The sequence below is a fragment of the Electrona antarctica genome, assembly GCF_951216825.1.
Source record: "Electrona antarctica genome assembly, chromosome: 23".
Classification (NCBI taxonomy): Eukaryota; Metazoa; Chordata; class Actinopteri; order Myctophiformes; family Myctophidae; genus Electrona; species Electrona antarctica.
Window position 1 is genome coordinate 31365881 of NC_136804.1, and position 25869 is coordinate 31391749.

Genomic DNA, 25869 nt, shown 5'->3' on the forward strand with positions numbered 1-25869 from the left:
TTTAGCTGTGGGGACCCCCCGGAAAACAAGCTTCCTCAAGGACCCCTGTGGGGTATGGGGGTCCCGGACCCCACTTTGAGAACCACTGTATAGGCTATATATATTACCCATGATTTGAAATAAGTCAACCATTATGGTTGAACATCCTTCCTTTAATAATAATGATAATAATAATTATGTAAATTCTCAATTCATCATGAGTTCATGATAGAGGCGAGTGTTTGTGTCATGTGTCAAGGTAGGGTCTCATGAACACTGCACGACTCACGTACGCGCGCACACGCACGCACCCACACGCGCGCAACACTCTCTCCCTCTCTCTCTCTCTCTGACACAGCTGCAGATAGCTACATGATGATTATAATTTGTGTTTGACCTAAAACGCAGCATAACGTGTTTGTTTGTTTGACGAACACGTTTTTGTCTTGAAATCACGAATGTCACTGAATTATCAACTGTCAAACAAATAAGTCATAAAGAATGATAAAATGATAAACGGAACAGAAAAGCAGGACGTACGTCACGTAGTGGAGACATTAGGCTACATGATGGACCACTGCAGAATGTAAACAACATGGAAGCCAGCTACATTGGCTATGTATTATAAACTGTATGTTTGCTTCATGCATGCTGCGTCAGGTAAGCAACTGTTACAACCTAACTTTGTTTACACGAGAATTGAAGGCAGCCCACATGCGGCCATGCAATAATAGGTTATCCATTATCATTAGGCTATCACAATTTAATATCCATGAGTGCCTGACACTGCACAGCAGGCTAAGTAAAGTGCAGTGTGTTGTCAAGACAATCAAATGTAAACAACATTTGTATATGTTACGTTATACAGGTCCTCAGCTAGGTTTAAATTCACAAAACATAGGCTGCACAGGTTCACAGGACAATATGGAGACTTGGAGAGTAGCCTATTTGGCAAACCATTTTGTCTTGCTTCAATTTTAATCATGACATGACAATAAACTATTTTATTAATCACATTTTGAGGTCCACAAACATAGAGCTACATTAGCCAACAACATGATGTTTTTATCTTGTTTTGAAATAAGTGTAAACTGATGTTGTGATGATGAGACATGAGACATCTAGCCCAGTGTACAGTGGTTCCCAGACTTTTTCATGTCAATGACCCTAACCTAATTGGCAAAATTTGGCAGTAATTGGCCCACGGACCCCCATTTGAAAAGATATGCCAGGGACCCCACCCAATAAGACAATATTTTTACGGCTCTAGCAGTGATTCTTAACCTGTTTAATTTCAAGGACCCCCAGTTTGACATCCATTAGTCTATGGACCTCGGCCCATTTAATGGCATTTATATCTCTGGGACCCTCAATTTATTTTGTAAAATCAATGTTAATTTAACTCTGAGCGTGTACAAATGTAAATGTTTCCACTCAGAGTCAGAGTTAAGGCTCATTCATAGTCTCGATTTTCGATGGTGAGCTGACCACCGGAGCTGAAATAACGTTGAGCGGTGGTGAGTAAAAACAGAGAGAAGGGCTGGAGCGGTGGTGGTGGTTTGCTCTTCACCGAGGCTCGTGACGTCATGTTGTAGTTCGGTGGTCACCTCACCACCGAAAAATCCAGACTATGTATGTGCCTTTAATACAGACCCATAAGGGTCCATTTGGTTCCAAACTATCATTTAGCTGGGGACCCCCTGGAACTCCCTCAAGGACCCCTGGGGGTCCCCGGACCCCACTTTGGGAACCACTGATCTACAGTAGCCTACATCACACCAATCCGACTGAGATGCTCCATATGTTGATCTCGGTATATCTGTCAGTCCTTTTGAAAATATCAGAGAATAGTATTTGTTCCTCTGCCTTTTTCTGGTGATTGATGACGACCCCTGGGGTTGTCCATTCTGGTGGTGTGTGTGATGTTTGCCCTGCAGTTCCTGAGTGGATGGAAGCTGTTTGCCCTCCAAGCGGAGCGAAGGGCTGTCAGAAGAGTCATCTCATCTACAGAGTAAGTTGTTTGACCTAGTATATGGTGTATGCCAGTGGTTCCAAAACGTTTTCACGTCAAGGACCCCCAAATTGACACTCATTAGCCCGCGGACCCCCATTTGAAAAGTTGTGCTAAAAAAAGCTCCAGAGAGTCATTAACACGGCACAATTACGATTGTTGGCTGCCCTCTTCCCACATTGGAGGTCAGGACCTACACAGTACACGGATCCCGCTGTCTCAAAAAAACACAGAACATTATAAAGGACACTTCCCACCCCGGTCACTCCCTGTTTGAACTGTTGCCATCAGGCAGACGGTACAGAGTGCTCAAGTCAGGGACCAGCAGACTCAGTAACAGCTTCTATCCCACAGCGGTAGCCACACTAAATGCTGCTAGGAAATGATCCGTTGCACGTTTTTTATTGTGCTGTTTTTAAGTTAAGTACAATCTCCCCACCCCACCCCCCCACCCTACAGGTTGAACAGCGAAACAGATACAAAATTACAATACATTAAAAAAAAGAATTAAAGCAAGATGGGTACTTTACCTAAAGATAAAAAGAGTGTTTGTTATTTATTTGTGAATTGAGTGTCCCCCAGGGTGAGAGGGGGCCAGTACAGGGATTTAGCTCGTTTAGGAGAGTTGAACTGAACAGTTTGGTCCTGGTGTGAGGAAAGGGGAGGGGGTGACCCAAAACCCAACCCTAAACCTAACCTCACAGGGAAGCCACGGGTTAGTTTTAACCTGCCACGGGTTAGTTGTAACCGGCCACGCATGTCGGGAGAGACGGTGTTGTCGGACTAATGTCTGTCGGATTGTTAGTATGTCTAACCAATGTATGCACCCCGCCCTCCTCCTATATCTAGCGTCAGGGTCTTGGGCGCTGCAGTGTTGTTGGCTCCGCTGTCACTCCACTGCGTAGGTGGTGCGCTTCTCGCCTTTACTGGCTTTGCCCAAGGAAGCTTACACAAGGGAAAGTCATGGTCACGTGACTGGGCTGTGCCATGACGTTCTCGGTGGCAAATCTTGCACTGGAAGTTCGATGAAATACATGGCAGTGGATGGAGCCGGCTGGACCAGCTCATGAACAAACACTATGAAACATTGAGACCTTTGTCATTATAATCGGTTCAAGAATATAAAAGAAGACATATCACAGGTTGTTCGTTCCCTGGCTTTGCCCGCTTGGCCCCTGGGTTGGCTCAGTTGGTAAATCTTGTAAATTTTGCAGATGTGTAACAATAATTTTACTCTTGAGTGTAAAATGAAATCAAATGAACCTGTACGGGTCCATTTGTACATAATTCTTTTGTTTTTTTTAACTCCATATTTTAGTTAGAGTAAAACATCCACAAGCAGTGCGTGAGCCGTGAGCTGCCTCTTTTGCTTCAAGCATGAGCCGCTTGGCCTTCAGTAGATACTTTTTGTCACTAACTCACTGGGGGAAACTTCTTGTTTTGAAAATAGATTGACCTTATGTCTCATCCGCTGTGGTGAAGGTTTCACACTTTAACAGAGTTCCACAGCAGGGTCAGTGAGGCCGCTGATTGCATCCCTGACCTGCCTCACACACACAGTCACGCGGTCGACAATTGAAAAATATCAGCCTATGCTAGAGCGCCGCTATGGGGTTTTTGAAAGATGGGTTTTGTCAGACAGTCAAGCTCAAAATGTTCCATTTTAAAAGGTTTGGAGTGGACCATCTTGGTGCTGTTTAAATGCCCTGTAAGCTAAGCTGTGTTTTGTCAGACAGGCAAGCTCCATATGTTCTATTTAAGAAGGTTTTGGAAAACCTAAAATATCTAAAACCACATATTGCACACATGAAAGACCCCAGGAAAGTGTTCTAAATCTTATAAATGTCATTAACATATATTATAAAGGGGAAGTGTCCCTTTAAACATTTCTAATTTATGGATTTTCTTAAATTGTTCTTTGATTTCTTCATGAAATTACCTTGAAAAAAATCATGGAATTGTGTTTTTAATTGATGAAAATCAACACCACCGACTCAGTGGTTGGGAACCAGTGCTCTAAAAGACCCACAGACACGACTTTGGTCTCTGCAGCGACAGAAATTCTTTTCCTTTTTATAATCTATTCATGAAATACCCTTTCTCACTAAGCTATATATGGTCTTGAAACACCTTTTCGCTTGAATCCCACGATGCTCCCCCTTTCACATCCAGCGAGCCAGCGAGAGTTTCACAGTATCAAAGCAGTTGAGTTTATATCACACAGAAATCTGTGCGACCCTGTAGTAGCAGTGTGACTCTGACATATGCAAGAAGACTGCTGCAAAGAAGCAGCTTGGAGGAGCCAGATATTAAACCATTTTGGGCGGGAACCCCTTTTGGTCTTTTAAAGCATTATGTTATTCTTTAGCTATTGAAAAATAGCAGACCTACACGCTCACCTACGAGCGTGTAGGTCTGCTATTTTTGAAAAATCGTGAAAATGCGGCACCTTTTTAACGTTTTTAACTCGTATCTTTGCTTCTGAGGGGTTCCTGGAATAACATATTTTCAGATGGGGGGGTCGATGAAATATTGAGCACCACTGATACAGAAACATGAGGTATTTCAGAAAACTGTCAGGATTTAGAAGAAATTTTTTAGTCGGGCCTAAATGGGTTAAAGGCTTTCGGTGAACTGCATCCCCACAGAACAGTGGCGTTAAACTAAAGTCTGGTAAGGTACAGTGAGCAGACTATGTAGGCACGGTTGAGGAGGATAGATTATGTAGTCTGTGTGATCTAAAGGAAATTGAAAATGAAATGCACTTTGTTTTTTATTGACCATTCTACAACTCTATTAGGGAGTGACCTTTTAATAAGATCGATCCAAATCATGAATTTATATGGTTGGAGGACTTCGAGAAACTGAAAGGCCTATTTCAAAAGTGCACCTTTTCATTTGCCTCATTCATTGAAAAGGCCTGGTCAATGAGGAGGAGGGCCATTTACATGTAAAATGGCCTTGTTTATTTGTTTTCATTTTGTTTTCATTTTTATTCAAATTCTGTACAAACATGTATTCATGTATTTAATAATGCATTTCGGAATATGAACAGGAAGGACTATAATGTCAGTTGTTTTCAATGTACTTTGTTAAATGTGTCATATAATCCCATATGGGATGGGCCAAAGTGGCATGACACGAAAATAAATATTTAATTCATTCATTCATACAGGTCCATTTGGTTTCATATTACACTCTCAAGAGTTAAATTATTGTTACTTAATTACTTAAGTTAGTTTACAAGAAGTCTATATAATTAGAGAATGTAGAATAATTGTTATTTTGATCAACGTTTGCCTACATACAGCATGGAACTGTGGACATATTCTTTAGTTTTGGGTCTGCAAGGCCACAGACCACCATTTGATGACCTTTAGGTCATCAAATGGTGGTCTGTGGCTCAAATGCAGAATAAATAATGGACCACTGGTGTTGGGTACAGTACTTTACGGGGTGCAGGGTTCTGTGTGTTCACTGTGTTTGCATGCCTTCACAAATGCATGCATGCATGCATGCATGCATGCATGCGTGTTCATGTGTATTTGCATGCGCCGTGGTGGCTGTAGAGCTGTCATTAAATAGACCCTTGGCCCCATCTCCTGAATTTGTTTATTCTGCACTGGGCATTGGGGTGGCTGGCAAACAGATGGCCATCCATGAATTATGGAAATGATGGGCTTTGATTAACCAGCCCCGTGCACTCTGCTGCTGGATAAATAAAAAGGATCTCTGCTCGTGCCAAGTTACAGTGTGTGTGTGTGTGCTGCTTGCCAGGGGGCTGTGCCATCCGTCAGTCCACACACACACACACACACATGTACACATCCGTCCGTCAGTCAGTCAGTCAGTCAGTCAGTTGTTTGTGTGAGGGGTTTTGGCACAGGTTAAGTTTCTGGTTTAAAGACTTCAGTGTTCTGTACCATACAATTGTATACAGTATACCAAAGAATGTTTACTTAATTCGCCATCTTTGTTGAAGAAGAGTCTGGGCAATTAGGTTTTAGTCTTAACTAGAATTACTAAATGTTTCTATATTTATATTTATATTTAGTCTGGATTAATCTACAGGTAGTCACCTCATGAGGTTCTGGCACAGTTCACTGAGGTTAAGGTTAGGAATAAGGTAGTGATGCACCGAATATTCGGCCACAGAAAATATTCTGCAGAAAATGGCAAAAAGGCATTTTCGGCCTATTCGGGTTCGGCCCGAATAGGCCGAAAATATATCACAGAATAGTGTATGCAATTTATGCATTCAAAAGTGCTGAATAATTGTATTATGGACCCATAATAGTGATTATTATTTAAGTTATATAATCAGGTAGCTTTATGGTACGGCCATGACAGCAATGGTAGGAAAAAGGTAATAATCATATTCGGATATTCGGTATTCGGCCAACTGTTTCCTATATTCGGTATTCGGTTTCGGCCAAGTTTCGGTGCATCCCTAGAATAAGGGGCGAGTTGGTAAAAGGCTGAGTTTGTTGGTATTCGAACAGTGTTCTACAGTTAAATGTGGTTTATGGATGTTAAAAGATGGATTGTTAATCGATCGTTAAGAAATTCTTCAATTAAACTTAACACTTAACAATTAATTGAAAATTCTTTGGTTCTATCATTTGGCGGTTTTCTGTGAATACAATGTTGTCTGAGCGCGGGGAAATAGATTCAGATTTTTTCTTTAAACGCAGCTTATCAACTAATCGGTTAATCGATCGATAAGGTTATCAATTAATGAATTGATTGATAATTGACATCCCTAATGTGGTTGCAATGAACAGCCTAAGTTACATTATTGTTAAAAATGCCTTTTCGGCCTATTTGGTTTCGGCCCGAATAGGCCGAAAATATATCACAGAATAGTTTATGCAATTAATGCATTCAAAAGTGCTGAATAAATGTATTATGGACCCATAATGGTGATTATTATTTAAGTTAAGTTTTGCCATAATCATGTCTTTTGCCATAATCAGGTAGCTTTAGGCCATGACAGCAATGGTAGGAAAAAAGATAAGCTAAGATGTGCTCTCAAGAGTTAAATTATTGTTAAACATCTGCATCAGTTCATTTCTATCCAATTATGAGAATGTAGAAGAATTGTTATTTTGATCAACATGTGTCTGTTATCTCTCCTTTTACTTTGTTTATTTAGACTCATATGAATGGACATTATATAAATGCAATGTAAATACACCAGCTAATTTTCATCCGCAGTCTCCACATAAAAACATAAAACAAAACAAGCAAACAGTTCCTTACATTAGGCAACAAAGCATTGAAATCATACCGTACATACACAAGGAAAGTACAAACGTGTAAAGTGCATCTATAATTTAGCAGTGTTTTTTTAAGGGCGATTTGTAAGTAAAGTAACTTGTGCATAAGGTGCAGTAGAGCACCAGAGTCCTGACGTCACTCGCTCATCCCCTGCATACATCCCCTGCTCTATGAGCGACTTGGACAATCATGCATTGAAGGAAGCAATTAAATAAGTCCAACTAATTTTTATTGGCCATGGGATATACATAACAACCTTTTAGAAATATTTTCTTTCACATCAGGATGTAATGATCGTTATTGGACTCCCATCTCCCAGAGTCCCTCCCTCCCCAGTCAGAATAGACTCCCATCTCCCAGAGTCCCTCCCTCCCCAGTCAGAATAGGAGTTTAAATTAAATTAATGTAATTATGTGCAGGATCAGGATCTAATTTGTAGATGTGAGGGGACTTAACCCAATCTGTGCCAGAACGAGATAATCTCGTGAATAGCTATTGTATCCAACTGTGCCATTCACGAGACTATGAGATTTGATTAATAAGCATTAATCCAGCATTGAAAACAATATTTTTTTATTTTTATTTTTATTTATTTTACTCACATGGTGGAAACACCTACATCCCGAGCTGACGCGGCCCCGCGCACGCTTAATAGTTATTTTTCTCCTCAAAATGAGACAAACGGCGATCTTTGGGACGTTCTAAAACCGTAATCCTCGATCGCGCTAAGAAAATTAATCTATCGGGCATTGATACACAGCCTAGAATCAAGGTTAATTAAATAAGGTTAGGAAGCGAAGACCGTACGGTGGACTCCATGTTGCTCCCTGGAAGGAAAGAAACATGAGCAATTGAGACCAAGGAAGCTGAACGCGGAAGTGTTGGCTGCATATAGCCCATATTGTGCATTTTTCTTTTCTTCCAGGGAGCAACATGGAGTCCACCGTACGGACTTCGCTTCCTGTCCTCAATTAATAATCCTTGCCTAGAATGAGGATGTGGCTCAAACATGGAGGGCTATCACTTCCGGGTCGAGCGGAAGTGGTCTCTTCTTCTGCGTTTTTCGCGCATTACACTGGCACTATAGCCTCGCGATCCTGCCTATAGTAACGGGAGGGAATGTGTTAATTTAACTGACTAAACGTTTTGGGAATATTTAATTTTAAATGAAAAAACGTCCCTCTCTCACACTTATGCCAGTGTGCCAGGGTGACCATCCTCCCCTGTCCCCTGATTTTGGCGCCCGTGCCTATAAGGCTGCCTATACCCCTGATCTGAAGGTGAGCCATTCTGCGTTGCACTGTTGATTTTGACAGCAAAATATAGTTTTAATTTAGTTTTAGTCACATTTAGTCACCTGGAATCATGTTTTAGTGTTAAGGTGCGTTCATACTTGGATGGTTAGAGCGGCGCGCTTACATACAAAGTCAATGCAAAGACGAGAAGTTGTACGAGCGCCGCGAACGGGCGCAGCGCGACCTGGGCACCTGGCGCAGCACAAACGGGACGAACCGATGCGAATATTTAAATTAAAGTCTGAACGCACCTTAATTCACCTTAGGCGACTAAATATAAGATTTTTGTCGACTAAATCTACAGTTGATTTTGTCGACTAAAATGTATTTTGGCGGGCCTTGATGCCGTCGTAATGGCTGATTTTACACTTGCTGAAAATAGCCGATCTACAAGCTCACAACGCGTCGTGATGCGATGCGTTGTGAGCTTGTAGATCTGCTATTTTCAGCATGCAACCAAGTGTAAAATGACTTACAGTATACTTGATCTCTTGTCCATTAGTCCCTTCCTAACATTTTAGTCTAGTTTGTATTTGTTGACGAAATTGTCAATGTATTTAGTCTTAGTTTTAGTCATCATACCCTGGTAAAAAAGGTATTCGACAAACATTTTTCGTCACTGGCCAATATTGTATATACCGGTTGGGCTCTAGTGGTTTCAATCCTGGACAGGTGGTTACAAACAATTATTGTATTTATTTACCAGTAAGTAAGTAGCCTTGCCGAGCCATGAGGCCCATAGGGCAGGAGCCTATCTCCTGTTTCTGTAGCGTGAGGCAGCTTGATGTACAAGTACACCCCCTGGACATGACGCTAGTATGTCGCAGGGACTTACCCCCAATCCAACCCTTGATGCTGAGTGTCAAGCAGGGAGGCACTGGGTCCCATTTTTACAGTCTTTGGTATGACCCGGCCGGGGATTGAACCCCGACCTCCCAGTCTCAGGGCGGACACTCTAACCACAAGGCCACTGAGCTGGTATTTACCAGTAAGCTGTTCATAAAATGTAATGGTAAATAGTGCATTTATATAGCGCTTTTAATCCAAAGCGCTTTACATAGATTGTGCATTGCATAAAATAAATATGTGGTTCATAATTATTTTCATGTGAGGTTAAAAATGTAAAAACACGATGTGTTAACTTTCTGAGGCAGAACAAAGTTCCCTGTCTGTCAGTACGCTGCACTGGACCATGATTGACTGATTGATTGTTGCATGATTGAATGGCATTGCACACAGGTGGTACAAACATTCTGTCTCATTCAGACTCTGGTCTGAATGATGGTTTAGTGTGATATCGAACTGTTAAAGTAAGAAAGACATCTGAAGCCAAAGCAGACTGTCAACTCAAAGGACATTCTAAAGACTTTTAAGCGACGCAAGAATCAAATACCTCTTTCCACAACAAGCGGCCAACGAGGTATTCTATATTTTAGATTAGTCTTGTTGTGTTTGATGGACATTGAACCTGCGCTTTGTGCAATTCTACAGTATGTAGTGATGTCAGTAATGTACTGTGCAATTTGTTGTTCATGTGTTTATTATTTGTGTGAACATACAGTTCTCACGGCATGATACGGAGGGATGAGAAGAATGCCTGAAATAAATGGCCGTTTTTAACTCTTTGAGAGTTTCAAGGATTTCTATATAGTTTTTAGACTTCTCTATGGCAGAATGGCGTTTTTGAATGATTTATTGAAAATTCTCTGTTGTGAATGTGTGACAACGAAAGACCTTCAGAGAAAGCTTGGCTTGTCTGCTTCCAGGAAAAAAATGAACTGAGTTGATAAAATGTTTAGTTTTTGTGTTGGAAGCCATTTAAAAGAGCCTGCATTTACACTGGGTAGTGTTTCTAGGACAACAAAAAAAGTTATGCCCGGTTGAAGTTTTATTTTCTAAATAACTTTTTTTCTGCTGGGCGTACATAGCCATGCAATATCTCATTTTAAAGGGTGAGTTGTCTAGTTCAATTAAAATAAAATAAAAAGTTTCTCACATGTACCACTGTAGATATTTTGCCATCTATAAATAGCATGGTCAGTCATGATCAATCTGACCTATCCAGCTAAAAGTCCCCCTAGCTCTGAAATGGAACATCATATAAACTCAATTCTTTTTTGGGGTAAAATTAGACATTCTAACGCACATTTTGATATATACCATGTTTACATAGTCTTACCAGTACCTTGTCTATTCATGCATGTATCTCAAAAACCTGTTGTGAAGAAACAGTTTTGATAAAAAACGCATCCAAGGACATTGTTTTGATATGACTTTGTGCCCATGATATGTATCAAAATATAGACTTGAATGTATACTGTATTATAACAAAAAATTGGGTTCTTACCATCTACCGTTACAGAGTAAATCACAGTTGAAACTCGCTTAGTCAAACCATAAACCTCAGAATAGTGAACAAAATAGCCATGACAGGTCTAACTCATTGTAAAAGCGTCTTTTATTTTTTATGACTACTAACATAATACAATTATAATAAATATTACAGAAAATAAATAGGCCTACATACAAAACAGTTGTCCCCAAACTCCCCAGTGTCCCCAAACCACTGCATTCCAGTTGTTCTTGACGGTGTGTGTGTGTAGGCTAAATTTAAAAAAAACAACTGAAATGAATGAATGCATCCGGTTCAGTGTCGGAGAACTCCATCGCAGTCTTGACTCTTCGTCTTCATCATCATCATCATCATCATCATCATCATCATCATCATCCTCCTCCTCCTCCTCCTCATCTGATGCCAGTTCTAAATATATAAAAATAAACATTTAGCTGTAGTCAGCCCGGCCAATAGCCAGTTGGGGGGGGGGGGACGGGGGACGTAGGCTATCTGACATCATCGTCATCATCATCATCACACGGAGACACACTAAACAATGTACAATCATGATTGTATACAATATACAATGAATGCGATTATCATGCAAGCTCAGACGTCAATGAAACGTCATACAGATCTTATATAATACGCTACTGTTAGCTTCACTCCCCGTCCCCCCTCCGATCCTTGTAGCAAGGTCATCATAACCACGCGTTGCTTCAGTAAACGATGCATGTTTGTTCTCCGTCTTTGTAGACAGTAAATAAAAGGAGCGAACATTACTCTAAAGATCAGATCGCCTATAAGGCACGCTACAATATAAAATACTTGTACTGCCATGCGTGCATGCCTGCTACGATACATTTGTACTGCACCAACCAACCGATCGACACCAACCCCCCCTCCAGCCATTAGCCAGCACCAATGCACCAACCCCCCCATTAGCCAGCACCTTTGGTGCTGGCTAATGGCTGGGGGCCATCGTGGTGAGTCATTCTGGCGTCATGATCTGACTAGTAGTAGTAATTATCCAAGCATCTATTTGTAGCGATCATCTTATGATTTCTGATCACTATAGAAGGGCATTTTCTACAATAAGATTACCTCAAAACATTCCGGGTTGATCGTCTTCTTCAATGGTTTCCCGGTATAGCTCATCGGACGACGATGGGGAGACAATGAAAAAAGGAGGGAGGGAGCAGCGAGTCTCGCTGTAAGCACTGGACCAGGGCTACTCCGCCTGGAGAAGGCGACTGGGACGCGTATGGATCAATACTACTACCACAAAACTCGCTCAAATAAATAGTACTGCTTTCAACTTTTTCTGCTAGAAAATCGCTCGGGCGAGACGGCAAAACAATAAACTATGGAGACTCCCTCTGCCCCCACTGTTTACAGGGGGTGGGACCAGCTTCCAATGGCAACACGTACACGTGTGTCACGTGACACGGGTTTTCTGGGTAATGTAGTTGGAATATAAGCTCAGGAATTTAAACAGCGCTTCGGAGCATATTAATATGTTTAGATTAATCAAAAACTCTGAAGACGCCAATTGGCGTCATTGATCATTTACGGAATTCTGATGAAGACGCCAATTGGCGTCTTTCACCTTCTAAGGGTTAAAGAAGCGGGATCAAGGCAGCACTGTGTATGCCTTGATCCCGCCTCTAGCTGCCGCTGATTGGCCAGTCCGTTTGGTGGCCGGAGCATCTAGTCTACCTGAGAGTTCCCAGATGGGAGCAGGAGGGGGGAACACAGTGTACTCTCTGCTGCCCCATCTGGCGGAGTCAGGTTAACATTCACACACCTTTACATAGATTGTGCATTACATTCACCCATTCACACACATTCACACACCTTTACATAGATTGTGCATTACATTCACACACACATTCACACACCTTTACATATATTGTGCATTACAGTACATTCACCCATTCATAACACAGATGGAAACCATGCAAGGCGCCAACCTGCTCATCAGGAGCAATGTGGGGTTCAGTGTCTTGCTCATGAAGGATGCTTCGACACTCAACTCTGGGGGAGCCCGGGATCGAACCGGGACCATTCGGCTATTATACCGGCCACTCTACCCCTGAGCCACTACCGCCCCCATTGTTTTATAATGCATCCCCCCCCCCCCCCCCCACACACACACATCAACTACGCACACACACCCTCATATACACCCCCGGGCCCCCACACACCTCACCTGCACAAACACAATTAACCACACACGCGCACACGCACACACACGACATTCCCATCATGTCCGCATCCAATTCTCCGTATATACTCCTAAACGAGGAGAGACAGCTAGTTTCCCGTCAGGAAAGGCAATTAAAAGGGAATCAAGAGGTGCGGGTGGGTGGGGGGGGGGGGGGAATTAGATATGATATCTGATGCCTATCGGAAAATGTCAACGTTATTATGACTGTTGTGTTGTTGTTGTTGTTGCTGCTTGTCTCCTTTCAGCTGCCCGCTTCCACACACAGAGTGACAGGCGACTGTGGTCAGGTGCCATTGAGACCTGGATCGGGGCCGGGGGTATGGGCACTGATGACACGGGGTAGAGAGCACGCCACCAGCGTCGCCAGCAGGAATCGAACCCAGGACCTTCTAGCTGTGAGGCGACAGCACTACCGACTGTGCCACCGTGACCCCCCCCTGGAGGTAGGTTTATTAAAGCACTTGTCACTCCTCTCCTCTCCTCTGTCTCACCAGGCTTTTCCTTTTTGAGCGGTGCCCACACCGCTCCAATGACTGACCGCGTGTGTCCCTGTGTCTCTGTGTCTACGTATGTCTGTTTGGGGTATGAACAGTACCACTGGGTGACCTAAAGTGGCACTGTTGAGCAGCCTACAGGGCCTTGTAGTGGTCAGTGGTACTGACCACTATAAGGCCCTTCACGCATCAGCCTGGGTGACAGCAGACTGCAGGGCGAGCGCTGGCACTTTGGCATGGGGGGTCAGATCAATGAATTATGTACTGGCCATATAAGGAGCATGTCTTGATTGTACAGGGTTTGATGAGGTCAGATCAACATACAGTATGGAATGTCAGAACAGGTCAGCTCCATATATGGAGATCTAAGGGTTTGAGGTCAGATGTAGAGTTGCTGGCTGGCTCCATATATGCAGATATAGGTGATGATCCAGTCTTCCATGCATGGTTAGATGAGGTCAGTGTCGTGATCTTCATATATGGAGATGGCCATATTATGGTGACGTGGGGTGACTAACTGATATGACGAACGGGAGATGCAGGCCTTTCAAATTCGACCTACTGTTGCACCCCTAAACTAGATATACAGATTTGTAACCCTTATATTTAACCAGGAAGTAATTCTGCTTCCCAGAACCATGTCTGTTTATTGCAAGGCCCCAGTGAGGCTCTCCAACGTAGAAGCACTCGGCCCTAGTGGTAAGAGGAGGGACTGCAGGCGGACCTGTGGAGTTATGACTAGGAAACCCTGTGCAGCTGGGCTTTAACATTGACATTTTGGGCACCAATTTTGGTAGCTCTGGTTCAGTCTCTATCCTTTTATTACTCTATGGTTTATTGTCATTACATTTGTATTGCAATCCGTCGGAAATGCAACATTTGAACCTTTTACACCTGAAAGTTGTATGATGTCAAGAATCTTTTCAAAGAAAAATATTGCTCTTTTTTTTTCTCCTTTTTTTTTTTGCTGTGTACAATAGTTAGTTTTCTTTCAAATAGGATCATTTTAAGCCTCCGATATACGATAATTCAACACTTCCCATCTAGTGGCAACACCGTGCCTTAGGTTCTCTCCAGTGTTGTTTTTGGCGCCACATTTTGATTTTAGTTTCCATGTAGTTTTCGTCAGTGAAAAAAGGTAGTCGACGAACATTTTTTGTCATAGTTTTAGTCGACGAAAACAACACTGGTTCTCATGGGTTCTCTGGGTGCTCTGGGTTCTCATGGGTTCTCTGGGTGCTCTGGGTTCTCATGGGTTCTCTGGGTGCTCTGGGTTCTCATGGGTTCTCATGGGTTCTCTGGGTGCTCTGGGTTCTCATGGGTTCTCTGGGTGCTCTGGGTTCTCATGGGTTCTCTGGGTGCTCTGGGTTCTCATGGGTTCTCATGGGTTCTCATGGGTTCTCTGGGTGCTCTGGGTTCTCATGGGTTCTCTGGGTGCTCTGGGTTCTCATGGGTTCTCTGGGTGCTCTGGGTTCTCATGGGTTCTCTGGGTGCTCTGGGTTCTCATGGGTTCTCTGGGTGCTCTGGGTTCTCATGGGTTCTCTGGGTGCTCTGGGTTCTCATGGGTTCTCTGGGTGCTCTGGGTTCTCATGGGTTCTCTGGGTTCTCATGGGTTCTCTGGGTGCTCTGGGTTCTCATGGGTTCTCTGGGTGCTCTGGGTTCTCATGGGTTCTCTGGGTTCTCATGGGTTCTCTGGGTGCTCTGGGTTCTCATGGGTTCTCTGGGTGCTCTGCCTCGGTGAAGTGCCAGCGCTCTGTCGTTGAGCCGCCGGTGTTTAATTGTGTTTGCAACGAAGCCTCGTGAAAAGATTAGCGATAACCTCTGGCTTTCCCGCTAACGGGGATCCCTAATGAAATAAAATTAAAATGAGATAAATCATCCTCCGCCCGTGGGAAGAGGCTCGGAGCCCTGGGCGACCGACGCTATCAGGGTTAACCCGTTGGAACCGGGACCGCGTCTGTGTCACCTATAACCATTCTTTTACACTTTAGCTGTTGGAAAAATAGCAGATATACAAAGCTCATAGCGTGGCAACGAGTGCCGCGCTATGAGCTTGTAGATCTGCTATTTTTGAAAGATCGTGACAATGTGGCGCACATCTTTGAATAATGTTCTTTCACAGTAAACGTTTTTTTTTAACAAATATTTCTTTCTGGGGGGTCCCCTGAAACAACAAATATTCAGATGGGGGGGTCCGGCAGCCAAATTCATATAATCTTTGGGAGCACCACTGATATTGCAGCGTCAGATTTTCAGAAAACGGATTAGAATCAGCCTCGGGTCTCAATGGCTTAATGACAGACAGGTATGAATTACCCATGCAGCAAGAAGGCCATAGATTACTCACACAAAGGAGAAGTTGAGCCTCGTGGGTGTGCGTGCACACGTGTGTGCGTGCGTGCGTGCGTGTGTGCGTGCACACGTGTGTGCGTGCGTGTGTGCATGCGTGCGCGTGTTCGTGCGTGCGCCTGGAACACCGTTAATGAGGGAACGGGTCTGTGCGGAATCACTTAAAAGTAATTTTGGTTTCTTCCTCAAAAGTTCCTGGCTGCTGCCGTCGACTTGCAGACAAGGCTATTTAATGGAAAACAATAAGAGCTTGTCCTTATGCATATGGAGCTTTAATATAATGAAATCACACCCGAGTTTGATATGTACAGTAATCCTGTTGCGTTGAATGAATGTATGTACAGAGATTTGCGTGGGCGTCAGACGGAGAGAGAGAGATGTGTGCAGCGGCGAGGATAATCCCTGTAGAGTCTAGTATGCTACATGTGTCCCGTCTCTCTCTGGCGGATGTGTAAACAACAGAATTTCACAGAGCATAATATTGATGTACTCTTCTTGGTGTCTGCAGCTTTACGCCAAGATTAACATGCTCGTGCTGACTTTGTACTCGAGGATGGGTGGATGGAGGGATGGATGGATGGATCACAATTGGATTTCACAGAGTAAATTGACACTCTAGTCTAGATTTTACAATGTACTGTAGTGTAGGCTACTTTTGTATCATTATCACTACACTAGTCCATCCACACCCGTTCGAGGATTTGACATACCCAATCCCTTCTCTCTCTCTCTCTCTCTCTCTCTCTCTCTCTCTGCCACATATATATAACGTTATGCGATGCTCGGCTTTACTTGAGTATTTCCAATTTCCAATACTTTCACTTCTACCACTACATTTATTTGGAAACTTTAGTTACTAGTTACTTTGGAGATTGTAATTTTGATTAGAAAACATACATTAACCACTCCAGCACTATATACATTTTGGCCATTTGAAAATAGCAGATCTACAAGCTCACAATGCGTCTCGACACGACGCATTGTGAGCTTGTAGATCGGCTATTTTCAAAAAGATTTTGTACACATTTTGAACTTGTGAAATGGGACATTCTGCAATACGAGTACTTTTACTTTTAGTACTTTAAGTACATTTTGATGCTGATACTTTTATACTTTTACTCAAGTATACATTTTCAATTCCGTACTTTTACTTGTAACGAAGTAGGTCTAAATTGCAGTATTGGTACTTTTACCTAACCCATTTTGGGGCGGGAACCCCTTTTGGTGTTAGCGTTATGTTATGCTTTAGCTATTTTTGAAAAATCGAAGAACGACTGACACAGAAACATAGCTTTTTCAGAAAACTGTCAGGATGTAGAAGACATTTTTAGAATCTGATCTCAGGTCAAAATGGGTTTAAGTAAAACAATTGAGCACTTTTTCCACCACTGCCAGTGCTGCATGTGTTGTGGTTTTATTTGGCCCCCAGACTGCTCCGTCGGGGGGACTGGAATTCAAGGGCACCTCCACGTAGTTGTTATTGAGAGAACGGGAGCATTGTTCACTCACTCACTCTGTTTCCCCAGATAGATTTACAGACGTTATCTGTCCCCAGATCTAATATAAGGATGTCAAAGTAAAACAGAGCAATTCTTGTGGGTGGGTGGGTGGGTGTGTGTGTGTGTGTGTGTGTGTGTGTGTGTGTGTGTGTGTGTGTGTGTGTGTGTGTGTGTGTGTGTGTGTGTGTGTGTGTGTGTGTGTGTGTGTGTGTGTGTGTGTGTGTGTGTGTGTGTGTGTGTGTGTGTGTGTGTGTGTGTGTGTGTGTGTGTGTGTGTGTGTGTGTGTGTGTAATGAATTATTTTCGGGTGTGTGTGCAAAGTAAAACAGAGCAATTATTTTGGGGGAGTGTGTGTGTGTGTGTGTGTGTGTGTGTGTGTGTGTGTGTGTGTGTGTGTGTGTGTGTGTGTGTGTGTGTGTGTGTGTGTGTGTGTGTGTGTGTGTGTGTGTGTGTGTGTGTGTGTGTGTGTGTGTGTGTGTGTGTGTGTGTGTGTGTAGAACAGAGCAATTCTTTTGGGGGAGTGTGTGTGTGTGTGTGCGCGCCTTGCCTTGCAGACGGTCTGGGCGTGTGCGTCTCCGGTTGATCTTAACACGGCGTGATGAAAACAGACGAGGGGTTTTCATTTGAAGTGAGGAGATGAAAGGCCTCGTTTACAAGCCAGGGTCTGGACTCTGGAACATGACCGGAATGACGAGGGGCTTCCACGTGCACACACACACACACACACACACACACACACACACACACACACACACACACACACACACACACACACACACACACACACACGCATGTATGGCGTGTGTACAAATACACTGACTGCAGCCCTGTACGCTACAGATTAATACTCCAGGTGGTTCATAAAGAATTCATTGGGGGAGAGTTGGTATTTGAATGCATACAGTGTAGTGTGTGTGTGCGTGTGTGACCTTACGGTTGGCCCTTTACACTGCAGGCGGCACACAATGTGAATGCGTTACTTTTACTCTTATCATTTTAACAGTGGTGGAACAATCACCGCCAAAAGACGTAACCTACGTTAATTGTTTACTCTCGGCAAGCGCCAAAAAATGCCTCTCTGCTGTAGATGGTGAGCTTGCCTTGTGGTGTAAAATGTGATTGTAGTCTTTGTGCGAGCCTCTCTGCTGTAAATGGTGAACTTGTGGTGTAAAATGTGATTGTAGTCTTTGCGCGAGCCTCTGCTGTAAATGGTGAACTTGTGGTGTAAAATGTGATTGTAGTCTTTGCGCGAGCCTCTGCTGTAAATGGTGAACTTGTGGTGTAAAATGTGATTGTAGTCTTTGCGCGAGCCTCTGCTGTAAATGGTGAACTTGTGGTGTAAAATGTGATTGTAGTCTTTGTGCGAGCCTCTCTGCTGTAGATGGTGAGCTTGTGGTGTAAAATGTGATTGTAGTCTTTGTGCGAGCCTCTCTGCTGTAGATGGTGAGCTTGTGGTGTAAAATGTGATTGTAGTCTTTGCGCGAGCCTCTGCTGTAAATGGTGAACTTGTGGTGTAAAATGTGATTGTAGTCTTTGTGCAAGCCTCTCTGCTGTAGATGGTGAGCTTGTGGTGTAAAATGTGATTGTAGTCTTTGTGCGAGCCTCTCTGCTGTAGATGGTGAGCTTGTGGTGTAAAATGTGATTGTAGTCTTTGTGCGAGCCTCTCTGCTGTAAATGGTGAACTTGTGGTGTAAAATGTGATTGTAGTCTTTGTGCGAGCCTCTCTGCTGTAGATGGTGAGCTTGCCTTGTGGTGTAAAATGTGATTTCAGACGCGGCTGTTTGGATGCTGCTGCTGCTCTGGACAAGAAATCTCATTTGGTTGCATGCAGTGTTGTTTTTGGCCGAAAATTTAGATTTTAGTTTTAAGTCAAAGGGCCCGATTAAGCAAGTGGAAAAACCCATGCGGTAATACAGATTTTGGCCTCGCTCTGCGCCTTTTCGTATTATGGAAGCCGTGGTGAACGCTCACTCATATGGAATACCACGTTCCTGAATATTTTAGCATTGGGGGAGTGTCCATATGTTAATTATTTTCGCTTTGCGCTATTTGCTATTAAGCCCCTTGACCTAAAAACACTCAGCGCATACCGATTCCGCCTGGGTCTGACCACTTCTTAAAAGCAAAAAGCACTGTTTGATTTTACACTTGAGCGGCTCTGGAGTGTTGCCATGTCTGTTTGCTGTTTATTATAAGCGGCTTCTTTTTCTGCAAAGTTGCTTGTAAATATTGGTAGTTGTGGTTGCTTTTCTTGTTTCTAAAGTGCTTATTTGGGCTTTTCTCCTAATGTTGTTTAAACCAGTGATCCTCACACAGCGACATTCCCATGTCAAGGACCCCCAGATGAATGCATTTGCCCAACTAAGCCAGTGACCCCCATGACAGATTTGTGTTTTTAAATGTTTCAATAACATTTTTCAAAAATATTCCACAATTGTCACTTTTTTCAAAGATTACTTTTGAAAATAGCAGATCTACCAGCTCACAATGCATCACATTCATTAATTAAAACTATGAACTCTGACTGCAGGGGGATATATATTTATAATGATCATTATAACAATGTGCAAGAAAATATGTAAAAAGAAGGAAGATTTTTATATTTGTGGACAATCAAAATATGCTGGACATTTTAATGTGGTGTCATTAAAAGGAATCTTGATATGGCAGACTCACTATCTAGAAAATAAAAACATGGCACTTCATTTAAAATAGGTTGCAGACCCCTGTTATATGCGATTCTTTTGGGAGTATGTTTATAGACCTATTTACTTGTTTCTATGAGACATGGCAACAGCGAGCTTTCTGGCTGTCTGGCTTTCTGTTGTTGAGATTGTAAAGGGTCATATATCGCTCATTTCTCAACCTTTTTTTTAGAAATTAAAACATCTACATAATCATTGGGAAGTTTGCTTTCATACGCTGTATCACACCCGACTCAATTCTTCTTCAATAAAATGCTACGAGCGAAGACCATAACATTGGGGCCGCAGCAATACGCATGGCGCACGTATGGCATTTCAACTCATTCCTTCGTCGTGACTCGAATGAAATAAAATAAAATAAACGTTATTTTACTGGTGTTTTTCAATAGAAACAAATAAAGAGCGTGTGTGCAACAGTGCATATACGTGCATGCACTATATGCTATATTTCCTCCTTGTCGGGATGTGAGCTCTTCACAGCTCTGTCTTTCATATTATTCTTATAATATTTGATATTATAAACACTCATGGTTCTCTCATTTCTCAACCGTTTTTTAAAATGTAAAAATCCCCATATTCCTTAGGAATCTTGCTTTCATTCGCTGTATGGTACATGGTTCTATTTTTATCGAATTAAACAATATCAAACGAACTTGTATGTTCGGGGGTTAGACGATTCTGGGAACATTACGCATGGATTGCCAATTTGCCAGCCAATGCTGCGTATCTACTCGCAGTTCCATTCCGATCTGAAAGGTATAGGTAGGTGCCATTTCAAAGGCTTAGTTATTCATTTATGAATCAAATGAACTAGAATAAAGATTTGTACAGCTGTTTTTCATGCTTAGAACAGAAACAAATGAAGTGATGATGTGCGTATATCTCCCTCCCTTTATAGCCGCCGCTGTAATGACTTTCCAATTAACACCGCAAGTTACTTAACAAAATAGAGACATAGGCCTACAAGCTATGCACATCATGGCTGTGACAGCTTGTGGATCTGTTCTTTTGAGGTGACAGCAGGCAGTGCAATAGGAATAATTAACCCAAATATGACAGTCATGTCATGTCTAATGGTGCCAGCCTGCAGAAATGTATTACCACTCCAGCAAAGGGCGCATTCCGTATGTTTTCCGTATGTGAGATCAGCTGACTCGTAAAGAGAATAGTACGGACATGTTCATTGGGTAAGCCTTAAACACTCCTATAAACACTCCCATGACTAATTCAAGGCCGTTTTGCTCACACCACGGGGTGTCGAAAGCGCTTCTTACCAGGCCCATAATTGTAATATGACATTGCCCACGCCCCCACGTCTTAAAAACTGTAATATGATATGTAATTAGATTCCACTTGCTTAATCGGGCCCATAGTCTCTTGAATAGTTTTCATTTAGTTTCAGTCACGTTTTAGTCCCCTGGAATGTTTTAGTGTTCGTCTAGTTTTAGTCGACTAAATATCATGAGATTTTAGTCCATCTACAGTTGATTTAGTCGACTAAAATGTATTTTGGTGGGCGTTGATGCCGTCGTAATGACTGTTTTTTACACTTGCTGAAAATAGCCGATCTACAAGCTCACAACGCGTCGCAGCGTGACGCGTTGTGAGCTGTAGATCTGCTATTTTCAGCATGCAACCTTTTATTTGTTGACGAAATTGTCAATGTATTTAGTCTTAGTTTTAGTCATCGTAGCTTAGTTTTCATTGACTTTCCATTTAGTCTTTGTCAGTGAAAAAAGGTAGTCGACAAACACTTTTCGTCTTAGTTTTAGTCGACAAAATCAACACTGCCTTGTGGTGTAAAATGTTATTTCAGACGTGGCTGTTTGGATGCTGCTGCTCCGCACGAGACATCTGGCCGTGAACTCATTTAATTGGTTGCATGTTTGTTTGTTTGTCGACATACTGTAAGCCCCTCATGTTGTCGTTGTGGAACGCTATAAGTCATGTGGCTTACACACATTGCATACTGTTGCGTCGTTATAGTTCAAGGCTATATAAAGTCCAATAAACAGGCTGAAAACATAAGTCATGGAATCATAAGAACTGGCATGTTTTAATGATTGCCCGGGATACTTATCCCAAAATGAATGGTCCATGTGATATGCATATGAACAGCAAAGACATGGATGAAAGCAAATATACGACCTGCTACATCACGAATCAGATTGTTCGATCATATCAGTCCGTTGGTCAGGGCGCCCCTTGAAGCAGGCCTGAGGGGTCGTCTGTCCTGGAGAGCTCTGACGTGTCTCACTTTTTCAGACACCTATATAATAATAATAATAATAATAATAAACTTTATTTGTATAGCACCTTTCATACATAAATGCAGCTCAAAGTGCTTCACAGGGCAGGACACAAAAATAGAATACAATAAAACACAGTCAAGTAGTTAAAATGATAGAACAATGGCAAAGAACAAAATAAAAGTATAAAAACATAGAGAAAAAATAAATAAAAACACAACATGCAGCAAATCAGTCAGGACAGAGTAGGAACGCAGATATTAAAACTCAACTAAAAGCAAGAGTGAAGAGGTGAGTCTTGAGTTGAGATTTAAAAATGTCTACAGAGGGTGCGTGTCTGAGCTGGAATGGTAATTTATTCCAGGCTGTTGGGCCGTAGAAGCAAAAAGCTGCCTCACCATATTTTTTTGTGCACATTTTTTTAGGCACTTCAAGCAGGCCAGCAGTGGAGGACCTGAGGGGGCGGTTAGGGACATATCTAGGTAGGCAGTCACTATATAGAATATAGAAAACTTTGTCTCTCTGGCCCCTTTTCCACCGGTTGGTTCCCAATGGGAACCGGTTCAGTTCTTTTTGGTTTTTAGTCCATGAGCCAGAGCTCCAAAATTGAAACGTTAATTATGAATTGAGTGGGCAAAACCATACCTATATTAGATTGTTATCACCATTAAACATCCCCAATTGAGTACTTACACGAAGACAATGATTTATTGTATTACAAATTTTACATTTTTAAATATGCAAATGAGGCATTATGTAGGAAAATATGCAAAATAATCGAAAATATGAAATAGCTACTACTGTGGAAGGGTTATCATGTATTCATTTACTTGTATTGATCCTATAAACAATTTAATATAGGGTATAGTTTGCCCACCAATTTTGGAGCTCTGGCTCATGGACTAAGAACCAAAAAGAACTGAACCGGTTCCCATTGGGAACCAACCGGTGGAAAAGGGGTCTCTGTGACCTTGCTTGAGCACAGCTATGGTGCACACTCTTATAAGTAATGGTGACTGCTTAAAAGGTCTACTTTATCCCATCATTACGACCAGTGGTGAAAAGTAACTACATTTACTTACGTACTGTACTTAGTTTAGTTTAGTCTATTTTGATCAATTCGAAATGTCTTCTACATCCTGACAGTTTTCTGAAAAATCTATGTTTCTATGTCAGTCGTTCTTCAATTTTTCAAAAATAGCAGACCTACAAGCTCATAGCGCGCCAGAGCTTGTAGATCTGCTAAAGCATAACATAATGCTAACACCAAAAGGGGTTCCCACCCAAAATGGGTTAAACTCGCATAATGAATGATCCCCCTATCTAAATATACAGTTTTTACCTTCACATTCCTGAGTCAATTTTGAGGTATTTGTACTTTACTGTATTTCCCATTTCCAGTACTTTTACTTCTACTCCACTGCATCTCAGATCCAAATATTGTGCTTTTACTGCTATTTATTTGACCGCTTTAGTTAATAGTTATTTTGTAGATTTGGATTATTATTACAGCCCTATATACATTTTAGGGAAATTGCAGGATTTGACAGCCTCCACGCCATGTTTCAGCTGTGTTTTTAAACCCATTATTGTTCCCTTCACATGTAGTAGTAGCGGATGGCCACACATCGTAGACACACGCACACCCACCCAGGATAAATGGACAGAGCAGATTGCTTTTAGTAAGTGTTGGTCTATTGGTGCGGAAGTGTGAAGCTTTTAACGCAGTGCACTAATATTATGCAACCACACGCTCTGCTGGCTCGGAGAGGAGGTCGCTCATAGACTGAGGTTCACGTAATGGTGAAATTAAGCATTATATGGCATGTGTGATTGTAATTGAGGGGACTAGACCTGTACGTGCCCGTCGGCCACCGGCCTACTTGAGAACGATGCAACTTGGGAAACTAATAATACCCGTTGTCAACTTGTCATAGCACCCTTTTTAACTACCTGTATCTGTCTGTGTCCCTTTGTGCCCATACTGTATATGGAGATCTCTATATCTGTCTGTCTGCCTGTGCCTGAAGAGTCCAAACTGACTGTGAAAAGTGGACTAGTTAAGTAATCAATTGGCAGGTGTGGGTTTGCCATGGCAATCAATTGGCTGAGGCAGAGGCTGGAAATTGCACAGGTGAGGGGAGTTAGGCTCATTAGCTCCACTGGCAGATCTGGCCAATCAGTGGCAGCTAGAGGCGGGATCAAGGCATACACAGTGCTGCCTTGATCCCGCCTCTAGCTGCCGCTGATTGGCCAGGCCGTTTTGTGGCCGGGCATCAAGTCTGCCTGAGAGTTCCCAGATGGGAGCAGGAGGGGGGAACCCAGTGTACTCTCTGCTGCCCCAACTGGCGGAGTCAGGTTAGGCAGCACCACCACCACCATGAAATATCTGGGTGACGCAGTGTTGACAAACGTGCCTCTGTTTAACGTCATCAAAGCCCCCCTTGCAATGCACTCCCTTCCCAGACCCCTTTTTAGGATGTTTACTGCAGTGGAGTAACTGCCATTTCAATTTCACAAAAGTTTTGCTCGTGTCGTACGTTCCAGTCCAAAGAAACCTGTGCAAAGCAAAGCCCCCGCTGTTAATTTTGCATCACATTGTAAACAGCTGTGCCTCCTTATAGCCACACAAGTTTCTAACTTGCGGTCACAGTCGCGATACTTTTCAGTTGTGTGGTACTTTTATATGGATTTAACTGTAACAGAAAGTTCTATCCAGACTATCCACAGCATCTCCCAGTCACGGAGCTGGGACTGACAGAGACAGAGACGCGACGACGAGCAGCACGTTCATATCCAGCTAGAAGCCAGAAGTGTTGCCAGTATAATTCTATGGCAGAAACAAGCAACCTAGGTCTATACAAAATAAGCCAAAAAGAAGCAACACTGGTCGTTTCTCGCCAGTGTTGCCAAATCTGATTTTGCCAAAAGCGATTTTGGGATTATTTTTGTAGATTGAAAAAATATTGGGGGTCCTTTGCTCTTGGCATGAAAATGTTTGAGAACCACTGCTCTAAAACAATATTAGACAAAGTTTGATCCATATCATCGTTAGACAGATTTTCTTTTTTCTTTTTGAAAAATATTTTGATTTTTATTATCGTGAGAATGATGGCATTGCAACTTTTCAGGACTAGAAAGCCTGCAGTTTCTTTTAGCTTGGATTCCCCATCGTTGATGTCACTGGTGGACGGGTTTCTGAACTGCCCACAGCCCTCCTATGAGACACGGAGTAGGAAAAAATTGTGCTATTTTATCATGATCATTAGTGAGGACCAACTATATGAAGATAGGTTGAGAAGTGGTCCTTTAAGATAACAGTAGCACAATTTGAAATTTGCACCCCATAATGTTTCTGTCCATAGCCATAATGTTTCTGTCCATAGCCATAATGTTTCTGTCCATAGCCATAATGTTTCTGTCCATAGCCATAATGTTTCTGTC

At 42.5% G+C, this 25869-nt stretch overlaps 1 protein-coding gene across 1 annotated transcript in view; it reads left to right on the top strand.

The window, feature by feature from the left end:
• The first annotated feature begins 444 nt into the window (after positions 1 to 444).
• Positions 445 to 25869, top strand: part of LOC306916221 (uncharacterized protein) — a 121219-nt gene continuing 95794 nt past the window's right edge. The window contains exons 1-3 of the mRNA XM_079494033.1: positions 445 to 639; positions 1917 to 1990; positions 13376 to 13573. Of these exons, the coding sequence (XP_079350159.1) occupies positions 597 to 639; positions 1917 to 1990; positions 13376 to 13573 (315 nt within the window). The 5' untranslated portion in view covers positions 445 to 596. The remainder of the gene's footprint in view (positions 640 to 1916; positions 1991 to 13375; positions 13574 to 25869) is intronic.